The sequence below is a fragment of the Penicillium soppii genome, assembly GCF_028829465.1.
Source record: "Penicillium soppii strain IBT 18220 chromosome Unknown utg000004l, whole genome shotgun sequence".
NCBI lineage: Eukaryota > Fungi > Ascomycota > Eurotiomycetes > Eurotiales > Aspergillaceae > Penicillium > Penicillium soppii.
Window position 1 is genome coordinate 3,668,518 of NW_026643234.1, and position 18,679 is coordinate 3,687,196.

Consider the following 18,679-nt stretch of genomic DNA (forward strand, 5'->3'; position numbering starts at 1 on the left):
GATGTAGGCGTGTAGACTTGCCTCGTGTCTCTTGGGTCCCATCCCAAAAATTTTGATCATGACTAGGGGTCATTGCGCTGTGGGCCTTTGTATAGTTGGTTCATATCTTATTCAACAGTCGAAAGCTTTATAGACAAGCCCATAGCTGATGATTCCTGCAGATTAGTTAACGAACCGCAATTCCTCCTTAGTTTCAGACATGATATCGCCAAATGGAGAGTGGCAGTGCCAGATCTTGGCGCGTCTAAAAATAAGTTCATCTCAAACTTCGCCAAGAGTACTTTGGGTATTCCGCGCAGCGGAAAAGACTTGGCATCGTGGCCCCCCTTGCTGTGCGAAATGACATTCAGAGGCATTGTCCAACCCGAATGCGTCGGGCTTTATTTTCACGCGGTATCACCGTAGGTTTATTTGAAATAGCAGCACCTCATATGTGATCTCTGAATGTACCAGAAGGAAATTCTACCTTTTTGATCCTGAGTCCCCAGATGTAATTGCCGGAACACCCACCTCAACCAGGCTAAACTGTCTTGTTTCGCGGGCATGCTTGGATCTCTGAACAGATTATATCAAAAAGATCTTTGAGGGTAGAGGCCACCCTTCACACTCAAGTGTTTATGTTTCCCCTAAGCGCTTTCTCCGGCCTCCCGGAAGGGGGCGGGGTAAAGAGGACCATTTGGCACTTGGCATTACCACACTCTCGTTCCGCAATCAAAGAAAGATCCAACGCCAAGCACCTGAAAACTGGGCATTGCTGAGCAGAGCTGGGCGCCTAGAGCGAATCCAGGCAGCAGGATCTGTCCTGCCAATGTCTTGGGATATCCATAGAGACCCTTTCCTGTTGTAATGCTGCTCATTTGGCGCCTCTCTCTGCCAAGTGACTTGTTTCATAAATAGCCATGATTTGGCACAATTTTATGGTTCCATTGTTGTGTTTGCCATTTCGTCCTGAGAGATGCACACTCATAGTCCCCTGTTCTCAATGCACTCAACTGCTGTTCTCCATATCCCAGTCCTATGCATTTCCTCCGATGTCGGTCGACCCTCAGCTCGCGTCAAATGATGCCTACAATCCTTTCTAGGTGGCTGATCACCATTTCAGTCTGCCTTCTCGTACGAACCGCACTCGCGATTGACGTTAGCCCTGATGACGAGAGTAGGTCATAATTTCATAAACTACCTCAAAGCAGCTCAAATGACTTACATGTACCTATCTGGCAGCCTCCCTCAAAGATGCCGCCAAGACCGTTGCCTCCGCCATGATGGATTTCTACAACGACCGCGACTCGAAATCTATTCCAGGCAAAATGGACGATACCTGGTGGGAGGGTGGTTCGATGTTCATGACCCTCATCCAGTACTGGTATTTAACGGGCGACAGCCAGTTCAACGACGCCATCCAGGAGGGCATGTACTGGCAGAAGGGCGAAAATGACTTTTTCCCAAGCAACTACTCCCAGTACCTAGGCAACGACGATCAGGTTTTCTGGGGATTAGCGGCGATAACTGCCGCGGAACTAAACTTTCCAGAAAGAGACAACCAACCCTCATGGGTTTCTTTAGCCGAGGGTGTCTTCAACGGACAGATTCCTCGTTGGGATATGGCCAGTTGCAGCGGGGGTTTGCGATGGCAGATCTGGCCTTACCAGAATGGCTTTCATTTGAAAAACGCCATCTCCAACGGAGGGTTGTTCCAGCTGTCAGCGCGTCTGGCACTATATACCAAGAACTCGACCTATGCCGAATGGGCTGAGAAAATTTGGGATTGGAGTGCATCTACACCGCTGTTGAGAAAAACCTGGGTTATAGCCGATACAACTTCTACCGCTGCGGATTGCAAGGATCATGGTGATCATCAATGGACTTACAATTATGCCACGTATATATCCGGTGCTGGTTATATGCACAATTATGTATATTCATCCCTTGTCCTTTATCTGTGAACTATCCGGGATATCCAAACTAACTGGTTCTATAGACTAATGGCGCCGAAAGCAAATGGCTCGAAGGCGTAAACGGACTGATCAAGACATCTGATCAGTTTTTCCCCGATTCCGGTGCAAAACAAATCATTTCCGATATCACCTGCGAGCCAATCAATAAATGTGATCGCAATCAAAAAACATTCAAGGCCTATTTCACTTCTTGGATCGGATTCATGTCCTTGATAGTACCGACCGAGACCACGGCGGACTTGATGGCGAGATTCAAGAGTTCGGCTGTCGCTGCCGGTCAACAATGCTCCGGTGGAAGCGATGGGAAGCATTGTGGAATTCGCTGGACGAAGAAGGCAGAATGGGATGGAACTGTGGGCTTGGAGCAGCAGATGTCTGTGTTGGGTGTCCTTAATGCTATCATGGTCCCATTCAAGGCTCAGGGACCTTACAATGCTGACAACGGTGGGACATCCAAAAGCGACCCACATGGAGGCACCAACACTAAGAATACCTTGGGCCCGAAAGATGTCGAGACAGGTGACAAGGTTGGCGCAGGAATATTGACGGCGGTCTTTATCATACTCTGGGTCGGGGCTGTGTCTTGGATTGTTAAAGCTGAGTAAATATAGTCAGATGTAAACATTGATAGATAGTGTATGTGTATACTAGGAATCTTGATATCCTGAGCAGTTTAGGCTCTGTTTTGTGATATTTTATATTCCCAACAATCGCTTCACAATTATAATTGAAGCTCAAGTATATAATACATAAGGAGTACCTAGCAACTAGTTCAAGGTACTAATTTTTAGCAAGATATGAAATTGTACAAGAATTCCTGTGTAAGTGTAAGTGTAACTGTTGAGGTGTCGTCATGTGCCCGAGGAAAACAGGTTGTGTCGATCACAACACAAAAGCTTCTTGAGCTTCCTGAGCTTCTTTGAACAACTCCCTCAACCATATTTATTGATTTGTCCAACTCCTTGAAACACAAGTATTAGCTGTTTATCTTAGCATCTCGGGGATTCAAGATGCCCTCCGAGACAGAACCTCTCCTCCCTCGCTATGAGGATGACACCTCCCGTCAGCGACGCCTCCACCAGAAGCTCCACAGCTACCAGATGATCCGCGCCATCTCCGAGGGATACATGCCAACAACAGAACAAACAATCGCAAACCTGCGCACCTTCCTAGCTTCCGACGTGCTAAATCTCCGAAATCAAGACATTGGTAGTGTCGGTCGCCAGCTAGTGCGCGATACCAGATTGTGGATCCAGGTCTTCATTGAGTTCCTGCAGCAGAAGAACCACGAAGACCAGCTCCAGGAGTTTCTATGGCGTTTGGCCCGCTCCCGTGTCCATCTAGATAGCGACCGGGTTTCCAGGCAGGCTGCCCACGTGAAAGCCCGGGCTGATACTAAAGCTGGTGGGTCGCGATAATCCCCAGGTTCTATCTAGGCTTGGCGCAGCCTCGGTCTATGGTCCACGGGACGATCATTTGCTAACAGTGGATGTCTTTTTTAAGCATATGACAGCTTCCGCACCGTCGGCAGTCTGCTGTTGACCAATGCCGACTTCCGTCTTTTCGTGGATGATATCGTTACCGTCGGACGCCAGATCTTCGCTGATACCGCCGAGTCCCTTGCCGAGTCTTCTAAGCGTGTGGCGAAACAGGTCCAGCCATCCGCGGAAGAAGAATCCGCCTTACAAGGAGCTGGGGCTGATGAAGGTCATGAGCTCTCGAAAGATGAGTTGAGGGAGGAAGTTGCCCATGTAGCAGATGCTGCTAGTGAAGGGATTGCCCGTACGGGAAATGATGCTGTACAGAGTGCCAAAGAGCACCTGTCCGGTCGAGAGAGGGATACTCTACTGTTCCGACTAAAGCAAGCTGTTACAAAGCTCCGCGAGAGAACAGACTACTCCGACTCGATTGCGACACTTGCTCAATTGCTGCAACGATACGCCAAGATCTACGCCGATGTAGCGGAGAATACTTCTTCTTTCGCCCAAGAAGATTTGGAAGTTAATGCTGACCTTAAGCGTGCGGTCGATGAATTTTGGAAGGTACTGCGGTCTTTTGGGAGTGCAGAAGAATGGGATCGGCTTCAAGAGAAATTCCACGATGTCCTACGCCATGCCAACAAAGATCCCGAGTTTGATACATTACTGGGAGAGGCAGGTAACTCACTCCAAAATATGCTCACCGATCCCGAGTTCTTTGATTCGGCACCACAGAAGCTCGATGAACTCAAACAACAGTCCGAGAAGGTAGGCTCGGAGACGAGTCTGCGCAAGGACGTAGATGACTTTTTGGCCCAGACCAAGCGGACAATGCGGACTGTGCCGGAGGACCCTGCTGTGTTTAAGTTAATTAATGCCACGAAGAAAGTCTACCAGCACGCATGGACTGCTTACAACGACAACAAGGCAGACCTCCCAGCAGACCTGGTGAATGTCTTCCTCCCCGTCCTCCTACGCACGATTCAATACATCCCAATTCCACGTCTGGAGATATCAGCTCCAGAAATGGACCTCCTCCTCGAGAATCTTATTCTCGAGCCCGGACACACAGTCAACTTCTCTTCTTTCCTCCCTTACCGATTGCACATTGTCACGCGCAACGATATTGACGTGATAAAAACTCACTCCAAGCGCACGGAAACACTCATGAAAACAGCTTTTACAGTCACCGTTCAAGGCCTGAATATCAGCGCCGAGGACTTTGGCTTCTGGTTCCGTACTCACCCAGGTCATTTCTTCCACTTCAAAGACGAAGGCATAGCTAGCTTCTATCTCGACCGCCGTGGTATCGACATATCTTTAGATATCGAAGTCGGCCGTGGAAATCTAGAGCAGATATTCTCGCTGCGTGGCGTCCGTGTGGTCATCCACAAACTCGACTACACTGTAAAGCGCAGCAAGTGGAAGTTCCTTCTCTGGCTGACCAAGCCACTCCTCAAACATCTGGTCCGCCGCGTACTGGAGAAGAAGATTGCCGAACAGATTGTTGCTGCGGCGTTCGCATTGAATCGCGAATTGGTCTTTGCTCGTGAGCGCCTTCGTGCCGCTCGCATCGCGAACCCGCAGGACCTAGCCACTTTCGTGAGAGCTGTTCTTGCTCGTCTTAAGCCTGCAGACTCCGATATTGAAACAAGAATTGGTCTTCAGCCATTGAAAGATGGTGCTTTCAAGGGCGTTTATGCTCCTGGCAGTATTGTTAAGACGTGGCAAGAGGAAGCTACCCGTGCACAGGAGGTTATTGAGGATGGAGATGAGACTCATGGGCTTGGCCATACCTGGCAGAATGATATCTTCAATGTTGCTGGACGACACTGATTGTTCTTGGAGCGTCGTTTTGATATTTTGAGGCTTTGAATTACCTAGCACTTGACTTGTTTTTTCATGATTTTACGATGACCACTACCTATGCAATGTTGCAGCGCACGAACTATTTCACCATTCCATCACAAACAAAGCTTATCCTTGTTAAGCATGTCGCCTGTTGCAATTGTATGCACCGAAATCCAGTTGATCAATGTAATTAAATTGTTCATTCATCACACGGAGTACTTTCGATTTCAACCACTCTTTGCACGTGACCCGGCTGAACATTGTTCCTATAGGCCACCTAATGTAGATCTATGAAAGTCGTGGAGCTACCGTTAAGTCTCAGTTTCTCAATAATATACAGTTCGGTTGGCGTAAACATCCGTCCTCACGATAATAGTACACACCCATGTCGACTAATTAGCCACGATAACCCTCATTCCTCGAAACCCCCGACAAGCTTCGGAAGCTTTGATCGCGAGGTATACGCACGAACACACAACGTGTGAGCAACTGCTCGCGCAACTCAAATTAAAATGCAATTACTACGACTCCTGGTTACACTAGCCGTTGTGCTTTTCTCCGTCGTTGTTATCGCCGCGGAAGATTACTACAAAGTGCTTGGCCTTGCCAGGTCGGCGTCGGAGAAGGATATCAAGCGTGCGTATAGGACGCTGAGCAAGAAATACCATCCTGACAAGAACCCGTAAGTTCATCTTGTTCTCTGCAGTCTATCTAGCTTTTGCGCCGGGGGCAGGAACAAAGAAACAACTGCTAACAAATCCTAGCGGCGATGATGACGCGCGCGAAAAGTTCGTTGAAATAGCAGATGCCTACGAAGTTCTATCGACCAGCACATTGCGCAAAGTCTACGACCAATACGGACACGACGGTGTCGAGCAGCACCGCAAAGGCGGAGCCGCTGGTGGCAGCCACGACCCCTTCGATCTCTTCTCGCGATTCTTCGGCGGCGGCGGACACTCAGGACACGCACCGGGCCACCGACGAGGACCGGACATGGAAGTGCGCGCTGCACTGCCATTGCGAGATTTCTACACTGGTCGCGAGATCAACTTCCTCGTTGAGAAGCAGCAGATCTGCGATACCTGCGAGGGAACTGGATCGAAGGATCACAAGGTTGAGACCTGTGATCGCTGCAACGGGCGCGGAGTGGTCATTCAGAAACATATGCTTGCGCCGGGCATGTTCCAGCAGGTGCAGATGCAGTGTGATAAATGCCATGGACAAGGAAAGAAGATCAAAAACCCGTGTGCTGTTTGTGGTGGAAGTCGCGTTGTTCGCAACCAAGTTGAAACGAGTGCTACGATCGAAGCGGGCATGGGCAAGGGGACGCGACTTGTGTTTGAGAATGAGGCTGATGAGAGCCCTGACTGGATTGCTGGTGATTTGATTGTTATTCTTGACGAGAAGGAGGCGGAGCTTGGCACAGCAGAGGAGGAGAGGACGGATGGTACGTTCTTCCGGAGAAAGGGCAAGGATCTTTTCTGGAAGGAGACTCTTTCGCTACGGGAGGCGTGGATGGGCGATTGGAGTCGCAATCTTACCCATCTTGATGGACATGTTGTTCACCTTGGACGTGGACGGGGCGAGGTCGTGCAACCTTTGGCTGTTGAGACTGTCAATGGGGAGGGCATGCCGCATTACTCCGAAGGTCATCTGCATGATCACAATGAAAATGACGAGGCTGGCAATCTGTACATCGAATACACCGTTGTTCTGCCTGATCAGATGGAAAGCGGTATGGAGAAGGACTTCCATGCTCTTTGGGAAAAGTGGCGCAAGAAGATTGGAGTTGATCTGGCGAAGGATTCTGGCCGTCCGGTCGTGCCTCCGCCGGCGGAGGGGAAAGATGAGCTGTGATGTCTGAGTTTCATTTTTGATTTCCTCTTCTTTATTTGGGGTCACTGTATATTCCATGTGATGATTTTCTTGCTGGCGTGCATTGGGCCTATGGGTTGCATTAGATTAGACCCTGGCTTATCTGAGTTGAATGTGAGCGCATATAATACATGTTTTGACACTACATTTAAGTAACGGGCAGAGAATTCGACATCGACATAGATCATATCACAATTGGTTAACTGAACCATCCCTTTTGAGCTCTTTGCATAAGTCAAACCCTAATTTAGCTCTAGAATCACGAATTGATACCCATTTTACCCCGACCTTCCTCTTCGTTTAGCTTATTCGGACAAGTAGGCTACAGTCTACTGTTCGTGTCGCCTTATTGCTGCATATGGAATGTATTTTATAGACGCATGTTCCAAATCGAGAATCATGGGGCAAATTTGATCGTCTCCAAGTCCCAGGCTTTCCAGACTGGCACCATTTGTCCCGATCTGATGGGGCGGTGTAAACAATGAAAGATGTGGTGGATGTACACCGCGCAGATCTATCGGAGCTGGTCTCACTTAGATTGGCAGAATCTTGGGGCTAGAATAGGGGCTTAGGGTAGGGATGTTGGGGCTTCAACCAATGGGCTTGGGCTTTCTCAAAAACATGTATACATATCGTTGAGCGTTATTTCATGCTCAATTTAGAAAGCAACAAGGTATCTAGATACGTAGATGACTGTTTCGGTCGTCTGAAGATGACGCTAGTGTTCTCTGCCATGTGCAAACAGTCTGGAAGCATCTCTCCACCTCGGATGCATGCTCTAGTCCGAGTTCGTAACCTTGTCAGTTCGTTGTAATCGGATGCTAGGTTTATGACTGCTTCGCAGTTTTTCCGTTGACTTCTAATATACATGATCGCAAAGAAGTATATATCTCTTTCCTGGTTTACCAAATAGATTGGTATGAACAAGTATTACCTAGGTAGGTGTATGTGCGTGCCATCATATATATAACAGAACTCTGGACACGGTGTCTTGCTCTCGTGCCAACCCAATTTTAAGACATCCCAAACAAACCCGAGGACAGAAATAGAGTGCAATCAAATGGTAGCCGCTCCACTCACCTGGGGCATCAGACAAAGTTCAAACGATTCACAGCCCTCCACAATTCACTAACCCGTGTGTGTTTCCAAAGTCCCAGTGACTCGCCACCGCAATTCTGATTTTCAAACCCAGATTGACCGAGTAGCAGTCTATCTAGGCAATGATATACATATGGACGGTGTTATTACCCCTCACACGAACTACCCGAAGATCTACAAGTACCTAGAGATATGCCAAACCTTGGAAGAGCAGTTCGTCACACTAGGATTGAGTAAGGCGCTAGAAAACATTCTAAGCTCTTCGAATCTACACTTGCCTCTAACTAATCCGCAGGTTCGTCTTGAATTCTAGATGTGCATATGCGCAATGTACGATCCACTTTTGGAAGAACCCCGCCAGCTGTACTTGTTTTTGAAGATAAAGAGATAATCAGCCAATACACATGATCCACGTTGAGTTCAGCATCTAGACGCAGCGATAGACAAATTGAAAATGGGCCTTGGGCTAGATCTAGAACCCAGGCGCGAGTTGCCTTCCAAATTGCTAGGTAACATAGGGAAACATGAATAATCATTATTCTACCCGGGAAAACAAAGACCAGAGTAGAATTGCTGTATCAGGTTTGATTGTGTCTCTAGATCCATACGTTGTAGCTGCCCATGCGTTGTCTACTTATGTAGGTTTCAAAATTAACCAGCAGGGTGGAATTTTCGTAAAAGCGAAATATTTTGTCGGTTAAATCAGAAATCAATTAGATTTGGCTGACCTTGGCTGAATCAAAAGACAGGTAGAACACCTTGGAAATTACTTTTCGAAGCTAGTACTGCTTCGCCGATCTTCTGCAGAAATCGAAATGAACCAGGTCCATACAGTTACGGAGTACTACTTTACTATTGGATATATAGGCCCAGGCCTAGGTACTAATATTAAGTCCGGAGTAATTAAATCAAAAGTATCTGCGTAGGCAAATAAAAAGCTTACGAAATGACTAGGGTGGTCCTAACTAGTCGGCGGGTTCCCATTCACCTTGTTTACCACTTTTATAGCCAATCAGAAGCTCTAGCTGGAGCTTTTTAGCGCTGAAAAAAAAAGTGAAAAAGCTGAATTTGACAGCGATCGACAAACGTTGGACTCTAAACGGCAATGCATCTCCCCGCAGGCCCAGCGTCTCGGAATTACATGGCCTTGCATCCGACCTAGTGGTTCAGTATCTTTGCTCTACATACTTACATACACTGCATGGACGTTAGTTATATGACATTGTATGTATAAGCCTATGACTACATTTACATCTAGAAATATTTATATATGCTTAGTATCACGGATCTATTGGCTTCTCCCCTTATTATCTTGAAGACCCTTATAGACTGTCTATTTGATTTTATTCATTTTTTGGTTCAATTAGGAGGATTTCCAATCCTACGACGATGGGGGTCCACTTGAAAGATTATTGCATGAATACATCATAATGTCCTACCGTAAACATTAATGGATTGTACGTGTAGTCATCAAAGGTGACAGTGACACCTGTAGTACTTACACGTGGATAGTGTTTGACATCACATTAATGCATGAATAAGTCACTATCCACTTTTGTAATGAACGCAACCAAAACAGGAAATTGAGGATGATCTGTAGAAATGCTCGTGCACGGCCAGACGGGCTCGGGCTTCTAACGCTTTTTAGCGACTTTGCAAATCCCGTTCCCCCTTGGCTTCTTCAAACTATACTGTACTCACATTGAGGGTTGTGGTATGGAAATGAGCGAATGTTTGCTCCATCTAAATCTTTATTACATACTTGATTTCCCCATCCCAATTTCCAAGATCCATTTTATAATTATGTGAGCGCCTTCTCATATTTCATTTCTTCATCTATGCCCACACCAAGCCCATTGCACTTTCCCTCGTATTCCTTTACTTCCTACATCATTTATCCCACTGCCCATATTGGACAACAACCTATTGGGTAATACCAAAGACCTTCACATGTTTGCAGGGAAGATGCGTCCCCTGCCTCTGGCAAGCATATCCAGTAGCGGTGGAATTGTGTCTCCTGATGCCCTAGAGCCTATCGCTGTTGTCGGCCTAGCAACCCATTTTCCTCAGCAGGCCACCAGCACAGAGAGCCTCTGGGAGCTCCTCTTACAAGCTAGGTCAACCTGGTCCAGCATTCCGAAAGAAAGATTTAACTCAAATGCCTTCTACCACCCGGACCCTGAGCATGGCGGAACAGTAAGTCACAACCCATTGCATGTCGAATGTTATCTTGTTGAAGTGCTGGCCAACTAATTCTTGCTAGTTTCATGTACAAGGAGGGCACTATCTTTCGGAAGATCCTGCCTACTTTGACAGCTCCTTTTTCAACATCACAAAGAATGAGCTACTGACACTGGATCCGCAACAGCGTTTAGTGCTAGAGAATGTGTACCATGCTTTAGAAAATGCCGGAATACCTATGGTCAATGCGGCTGGCTCCAACACATCAGTTTTCGTCAGTGGATTCAATCATGACTACCTAGGCATTCTGAATTCAGATCCGGAAACCACTCTGAAATACCAACCTACGGGTGTCACCAACGCACTCTTGTCTAATCGGGTTAGCTGGTTCTTCGACTTGAAGGGCCCGAGTATGACTATTGACACGGCCTGCTCGAGCAGTCTGGTGGCTTTACATCTTGCTGTACAGAGTCTGCGAGCCCGAGAAACGAACATGGTATGTAGTGCCTGCAGACATCGAGGTATATACTAATATTGATAATGGCAAAGGCTATCGTCAGCGGCGTCAGCATCCTCGAAAACCCTGTCGAGTCTATTGGAATGAGCCATCATGGCCTTCTAGGGGCCCAGGGACGATCATTCAGCTTTGATTCCCGCGCTGAAGGCTATGCACGAGGAGAGGGCGTGGGTACTGTAGTAGTGAAGACTTTACAATCCGCCATCCGAGATGGAGATACGATTCGTGCGGTTATTCGTGAAAGCGGTGTCAACCAAGATGGCCGGACCCCTGGAATCACGGTTCCTAGCGGAGATGCCCAAGAGAGTCTTATTCGTGAGGTATACAGAAGAGCTGGACTGGATCTTGAGTACACCAGATTTGTCGAAGCCCATGGCACAGGAACAAGCATGGGAGATCCAATTGAAGCCAGAGCTCTTGCAAGAGCATTTGAATGTCGTCAAGACTCCCCGCTATATGTTGGGGCTGTTAAATCTTCTATTGGGCATCTAGAGGGTGGCTCTGGTGTGGCTAGTATCATCAAGTCTATTCTGACTCTTGAGTCTGGAATAATTCCCGCAAACTGTGACATGAAGTGTGTCCACCCCTCCATACCTGCAGCAGATTGGAATCTAGCCTTTCCTTCCGAGAACATCCCATGGCCATCGTCGGGGCTGCGAAGAGTGTCAGTCAACTCGTTTGGAATCGGAGGCACAAATTCTCACTGTATCCTTGATGATGCCTATCACTACCTTAATGACCGTCATCTCACAGGGATACACTGCACCGCGGTTACTGTCCCCACGGCGCAGAAAATCAAGAGTCGAGTTTTGTCCTTGTCACGGACAGGGAGTGACGCGGAGCAGGACATGCTGGATACCTCAGACGACAGCGACCACTCGGCGCGTGAAGATCTGAACACCCCTAACAGTGATAGCTTTTGTGAATCACCGCAATTTAGCGTATCTTCTGTGTTTACCAACTTGATATCTCGACCAAAGCTGTTTTTGCTCTCCGCTTTCGATGAAGATGGCGTTGAAAGAAATGCTGCCGCTTTGGCGAGTTACCTCAACAGGAGAATGACCAAGGCAATTCCACATGAGAGCCTTCTTCACGATCTTTCGTTTACCCTGTCGAAGAAGCGATCTCTCTTCCAGTGGAAGAGTTTTGTCATGGCCTCTTCAGTCAAGGAACTTGCATGGAACCTTTCGGAGACCAATTTTGTCAGACCATCCAGAACAACTATGACTCCAGATCTGCATTTTGTTTTTACAGGTCAAGGTGCCCAGTACCAGGCTATGGGTCGAGAGCTCATGGTTTACCCGGTTTTCCAAGACTCTGTAGAGGAAGCAACCAACTATATTCGCCGACTGGGTAGTTCATGGTCATTACTCGGTAAGAGCCCCCATGTGGTGTTTCTATATGCGTACTAACTAAGTCTAGATGAGCTTTTGACCGAAAGAGAGCCACCCCGAGTGAGTTTACCCGAGATCGCCCATCCACTGTGCACAGTCTTACAAATTGCCTTATTGGATCTTTTGGCAAGCTGGGATATCTTCCCCACACGTGTAATTGGACACTCCTCTGGCGAGATAGCTGCTGCCTATTGTGCAGGAAAGCTGTCACGCGAAGGTGCCTGGAAGGTGGCATATTACCGTGGCTACGTCTCATCCAAGCAAATATCTGCGAATGGAGCAATGATGGCCGTTGGTTTAAGTGAATCGCAACTCGAAGGCTACCTGAACTCTGTACATGAGCGTTGTACTGGTGAACTCATCATAGCTTGCCAGAATAGTCCCAAAAACAACACAGTATCGGGAGATGAAGCTATGGTTGATAGCCTGAAGAAGTTGCTTGATATTGATGGGGTTTTTGCGCGCAAATTGAACGTCAAGAACGCTTACCATTCAGCTCACATGCGAGCAATCGCCCATGACTACATCCGCCTCATGGGCACCCTTCCACATGGGAAACGATTGGCGGCTCCTCACCAGGTGCAAATGTTTTCAACGGTCACTGGCGATAAGGTCAAAGAGGACCAGCTGTTAGCTCAATACTGGGTAGATAACATGGTTTCACCCGTGTTGTTTGCAAGTGGCTTAAATTCGATGACCTCAAAACCAACACTGGGTTCTGGCTCGATAGACCCGGCTTCTTTACGGCTCATTGTGGAGATTGGGCCTCATTCCACTCTGCAGAGTGCTATTAAAGAGACTTTGGGCTCGAACAGCCTCAATCTGGATTTCAAATATCTGGCTGTTTTGAAGCGAACAGACCACAACCTCAATACTCTACTCACTACGGTGGGATTCCTGGCTTCAAGTGGTTTTGCCTTGAACCTGGATTCTGTGAACCAAGCTTCTAGTTCTAAGAAGAGAAGGATACCTAAGCTTCTGGTAGATCTCCCGCCATACAGCTTCAATCATACTGAGAAGATCCTTTTCGAAAGTCGTTTAAGCAAAAATGTTCGGAATCGAAAATACCCTCGTCATGATCTATTTGGTGCCCCAATCACAGACTGGAACCCCAATGCTCCCAGATGGAGACATTTTGTCAGATTGAATGAGAACCCATGGCTTCGAGACCACATGGTGAGTCAGGAGTCATTCTGGGCTTGTTTCAATCAGCTAATATATTCTAGGTAACCGGAAATTTTGTCTACCCAGGCGTGGGGTACCTTATTATGGCGATCGAAGCGTCGAGACAACTTGCAGGTGGAACAAAAGTCACCAGCTTCCAGCTCCGAAAAATCATCATGAAGAGAGCTTTGATAGTACCCGATACCAAAGAAGGCATCGAGGTCTCTTTGTCACTGGCAACTGTGGACGATCAGTTGACTGGATCAAGAACATGGCGGCGCTTCCAGATAACCTCGTACAATGCCTCAAGTGACGAGTGGGCAGAACACTGCAATGGGCTCATTACGGTGGAACATGAACTGCCCCTAGATCCAGTGGACAATCGTCGCGAAGCTAAAGAAGATATTCAAGCATGGAAGGCCGATCTCGCCCATGCGAACCAAAAATGCGACAAGCCGATCAACTTCAAAACTACATACAACAATCTCCAAACATCTGGGCTCAACTTCGGGCCTCTATTTCGGAACCTCGGGGAAGTCCGAGGGAGTGGTTCTAGACTTGGAAGAGTTGTTGGATCAGTAATTGTTCCTGACATCGCGCAGTCCATGCCTAAGCAATTCATGCATTCTCACCTGATCCATCCTGCCACAATGGATAGCATGATTCATATGATGATTGCCGCCGTTCTTGACTTCACCGGCAATCCTACATTAGACCAGATCCGATTACCCACTTTCATTCGTGAGGTTTGGATTTCGGCAGATTTGAATGCGACCCCAGCACACAAGTTTACTGGACATGCAACTGTGTCTGTAATGAAATCTGGCAAATTTGAAGGTCAAATTAGAATGTTGGGCGAAGGATCAGATACCGAGCGCATTCGCATGGATGGCATCGAGCTCACTCCACTAGAGTCTGGCCTTGCCGAGAGCAGTGAGCGACAGCTATGTAGTGCGATTGAATATAAACCCGACCTTCATTTCCTTGACTCACGTACTGCCTGTGAGGTGACGTCGGTTGGTTCCAGCTATGAAGTTGAGGCTCTTTATTGGGTGAAGCGCCTTCAGCTTGCAACGATGATTTATGTCACAGATACATTGGCACTATGCCAGGACCTCGATGTGACGACTCTTGATTCACACATGCAGAGATTTATCGAATGGATGAAGCACATGAAAGGGAAACTTCTCCGAAATGAGATTATTCATCTCCCTTACAGTGAATTCCAGGAGGTTTCCCAGGATGAGTTTCTCAAGGAAGCCATTGACAAAGAGATTGAAGAACACAGCGCCGAAGGTGCCATTACCGCCCGAATGGGCCGTAATATTTACCAAGTCATACGAGGGCAGACCGATCCTCTGCATCTCATGTTTGGCCAAGACAATGTGATGGAGCAGGTCTATAAAGAGGGCCTTAATCTTTACAACCTTCCCCAACATCTGCGGAGTCATCTATCTCTGCTCCGTCACCAACACTGCGAGCTAAAGATCCTTGAGATTGGTGGGGGTACTGGGAGTTTCACTGCAGAAATCCTAGCAGTGTTGTGTCCAGACCCGACAAAAAGCAGAGGAAGTATTGCGAAATACACATTCACAGACATTTCTTCTGGCTTCTTCGAAAAGGCAAAGCAACGCTTCCAGCCATGGTCCAATATCATGAAATTTCAATCTCTCAACATAGAGCGCAATGCTGCTGGCCAAGGACTTCAGCTCGGAGAATACGACCTGATCTTCGCTGGTAATGTCATCCATGCTACGGCTAACCTGCAAAATACATTGCAGAATTTGAGTTCCTTGCTCAAGCCAGGTGGTCAGCTCATAATGCAAGAAGGGATTCGGCAAGACTTCCTCTGGTATCCACTTGTTTTTGGTCAGCTTCCTGGTTGGTGGCTTGGTGATGAGCCGTGTCGTCAATGGTGTCCCTACATTCCGACTGAGGATTGGGATGATATTTTGGTGAAAGCTGGTTTCTCGGGTGTCGATATCGAATATCCAAGCTCGAATAATCCAGATTTGACTTGGCAGAGTATTTTGGTTTCTTCAACTCCCACAGCTACTCAGGCGAGAAGGTCAAAAGTAAATATGTTGATTGTGACAACACTCTCGCCGAGAACGAGGAACATTATTTTATTTCTCCGCCAACATCTACAGGAGATAGGATATGGTTCTGTCAACATTGTTCCTCCCTCAGAGCTTCATACTTCTGTGCTTTCAGGCGTGCATTGCATTTCATTGATCGACATGGAGTGTCAGTATCTCACCGAGATGGATACAGCACAATACAATGGTCTGAAGGACTTGTTGAATGGGTGCGAGAATCTTCTTTGGATTACTGCAGGCCCCGAGGCCAGTCCACATGCAAGCATGAGCTTGGGTCTTCTTCGCACAGTGCGTTGGGAACGAGACTCCGATGGCTCGAACATCATTATTTTGACTGTATCAGAGCAGGAGCTTGCTAAGCAGGAAAGCGCAATCTTTTCGAGAAATATCGAGAAGATTGCCAAGCACCAATTCTTGAACCTTTCGAATGATCGCCATGCTGAGTACCTGTTGCGAGATGGTGTCATTCACATTGGCCGTCTAAGTGAGTGGACCATTGCAGAACAATTCCTTGGTGAGCGGTCTTCGAAGCTGTATCCTCAACTTCAACATTTTGGTGATATCGATTACCCCATTGAGTTGCAAGAGACTGCAGCCGGGACCGGTGAGTATCACTGGGTAGCAGACCCCCAACATGAACTTCTGCTGGCAGACACCGAAGTTGAGATTGAAATTCGTGCGTTCGGTCTCTCCCCAAGTCCTTCTGGCAGCGCTCTTTTGAATGAAGCTGCCGGAATTGTGATTAAGGTCGGTTCCAGGGTGAAAAGTACCATCCTTGGCGAGAGGGTCGCTTTTATTTCTGCTCCAACGAAAGGCGGTCGTTTACGGACGCATGAACGAGTCGATCACTTGCTAATAGCTAAGATTCCTGATGAGATGTCTTTTGAAATCGCGGCCCAATTAGCTTCAGCATATACAACACAAAGCCACGCGATCAATTGCTGCGGTGACTTCGATTCAGAAGACACCGTATTGATTCACAACGGTGCAATGGCCGTAAGTCAAGCCGCCATTCAATTTGCCCAGAGGTTTGGGAGCAAAATATTCGCTACTGTAGCCACGCCCGAAGAACGTGATCTACTTGTGTCTGAATACAAGATCCCCAAGGAGCATATTTTCTCCAGCAGAGATCTCACTTTTGCCAAGGGAGTTATGCGGTACACTAACGGCCAAGGCGTCAACTTCATTTTCAACAATATGAGCGGCGAGGCACTTCAGGCATCACTGGCATGTCTTGCCTCGCATGGACAATTTATTGACGTAGCGCAGAAGGATGCACGGATTGATCATACGGTTGACCTGGCCTCTTTGTCTCGGAACATCAGCATTCACAAAATTGACATATTATCTATGGCTGAATCTCGGCCAAAAAAGGTTCGTGATCAACTTGAACATGCATTGGCGTTATACTCCAATGACCAAATCGGTCAAATTCGAGGATCAACCGTCATGGACCTCACGCAGATCAAAGAAGGACTTCAGTCTATTCAGAATGGGAGATCAGCAAAAGTCGTTTTTATTCCCGATTCCTCTAGCATGGTCCCCGTAGTCCCAAGATCAACTACGCCATATCAATTTGAGCATGATGCTACCTACGTCCTTGCCGGTGGCTATGGTGGCTTAGGCCGCAGTCTAGCAAGATGGATGGCATCCCGTGGTGCAAAGAATCTCATCTTCCTATCACGTTCATCGGCATCGAGTCCGGAGAAGCGGGAAATGGTCACCGATCTCAAAAGAATAGGATGCAAGGTCATCAACCATACCTGCGATGTTTCGGATAGATCTTCTTTGGAAGCACTATCTGGAAATCAATTTTCACATCTACCTCCTATCAAAGGATGTATCCAGGCATCCATGGTCTTGAAAGTAAGTCCTCACCACCCCGGCCAGAACGACAAAACCTAACAAGTGTATAGGATAGTGCATTTTCTCGAATGTCCTTTGAGGACTGGCAAGCTGCTCTCAAACCCAAGGTACAAGGCTCCTGGAACCTGCATACAGTCCTGCCAGACAACATGGACTTTTTCGTCATGCTTTCCTCCGTGGCGGGTATATTCGGAAACCGCGGCCAGGCAAATTACGCAGCGGGAAATACCTTTCAAGATGCACTAGCTGCGTATCGTGTCTCGCAGGGCATGAACGCATCAAGCATCAATCTCGGTAGTGTTTCTAATGTCGGGTGGGTGGCTGAGAATAGAAGCTCAATGCGCACTCATACCGCAACCCTATTTGAGTTGATCCGCGAAGACGAGGTCCATGCTGCGATTGAATTCCTCATTGATCCCCGCCAGGATAAGCATTTCGCCAATGGCATGCGACAACCCCAGCTGGTACTTGGTTTGCCCACAGCAGAGATGTGTCGCCAAAATGGGGTGCCAACGCCCACTTACTTGGACTATTCAATGTTCACGCACTTCCGCAGTGTTGCCACATCAAAGGCCAGTGAAATCACCGAGCAAAAGACTGTCAGTACGACTGCCCTGTTGGCGGCAGCTTCGGACAACGAGGCTGCCGTGGCCGTTATATCGAATGGCGTTGTCGAAAGACTTTCTTCCCTGCTCGCGATTCCCTCATCGGAGCTTGATCCTCAGCGCTTTGGATTTGGAGGTATTGACTCTCTTGTTGCGATGGAGTTCCGCTCGTGGATTGTCAAGGAGCTTAAAGCTGATATTTCTCTGCTGGATATCATGGGAGCCGAGAATATCAAGATTTTGAGTGAGAAGGTTGCCGCCAGGAGTCGCTTGGTTGGGGGCCCCGGGTCTTCATCTCTGTGAATTACTCCTTTGTTGAAGATTTCAATATTGTTGCGTTTTGTTTTATTTTAATTCTGCTTGTAATTCTTTCATGATTTATGAACATAATACCCTTGACGAGAGATGGTTTTGCTCTTCTTTTATGGTGTTATTGGGCGCTAATAATGAGATTGGTTATGAGGATGCATAGATTGATTTGGAATTATCAATTTCATGAAACCGTTGAATTTGAAGACATACCTAGGTATATGTCTCGAGAAGTGGCCCATCACCTCGCATCATAGTTTTCTTGTGATAGTCCACGGGTTTAACTG

General features: G+C 47.5%; 4 protein-coding genes across 4 annotated transcripts; all 4 read left to right on the forward strand.

The window, feature by feature from the left end:
* Positions 1-1,017: 1,017 nt before the first annotated feature.
* N7529_004806 (glycoside hydrolase family 76 protein) lies at positions 1,018-2,560 on the forward strand (the record flags this gene model as incomplete). The annotated part of the gene is made up of 3 exons (XM_057240333.1): positions 1,018-1,156; positions 1,222-1,913; positions 1,979-2,560. 3 exons carry the CDS (start codon positions 1,018-1,020, stop codon positions 2,558-2,560), a joined length of 1,413 nt encoding a protein of 470 aa, XP_057099628.1.
* A 405-nt stretch (positions 2,561-2,965) lies between these two features.
* Positions 2,966-5,269, forward strand: N7529_004807 (uncharacterized protein; the record flags this gene model as incomplete). Its single annotated transcript, XM_057240334.1, has 2 exons — positions 2,966-3,359; positions 3,459-5,269. The coding sequence occupies 2 exons, from the start codon at positions 2,966-2,968 to the stop codon at positions 5,267-5,269; spliced, it is 2,205 nt and encodes a 734-aa protein (XP_057099629.1).
* A 527-nt stretch (positions 5,270-5,796) lies between these two features.
* On the forward strand, positions 5,797-7,141 carry N7529_004808 (uncharacterized protein; the record flags this gene model as incomplete). The annotated part of the gene is made up of 2 exons (XM_057240335.1): positions 5,797-5,966; positions 6,049-7,141. The coding sequence occupies 2 exons, from the start codon at positions 5,797-5,799 to the stop codon at positions 7,139-7,141; spliced, it is 1,263 nt and encodes a 420-aa protein (XP_057099630.1).
* Positions 7,142-10,222: 3,081 nt separating this feature from the next.
* Positions 10,223-18,386, forward strand: N7529_004809 (type I polyketide synthase; the record flags this gene model as incomplete). Its single annotated transcript, XM_057240336.1, has 6 exons — positions 10,223-10,453; positions 10,521-10,934; positions 10,988-12,329; positions 12,378-13,525; positions 13,576-17,478; positions 17,529-18,386. 6 exons carry the CDS (start codon positions 10,223-10,225, stop codon positions 18,384-18,386), a joined length of 7,896 nt encoding a protein of 2,631 aa, XP_057099631.1.
* Positions 18,387-18,679: the final 293 nt, after the last annotated feature.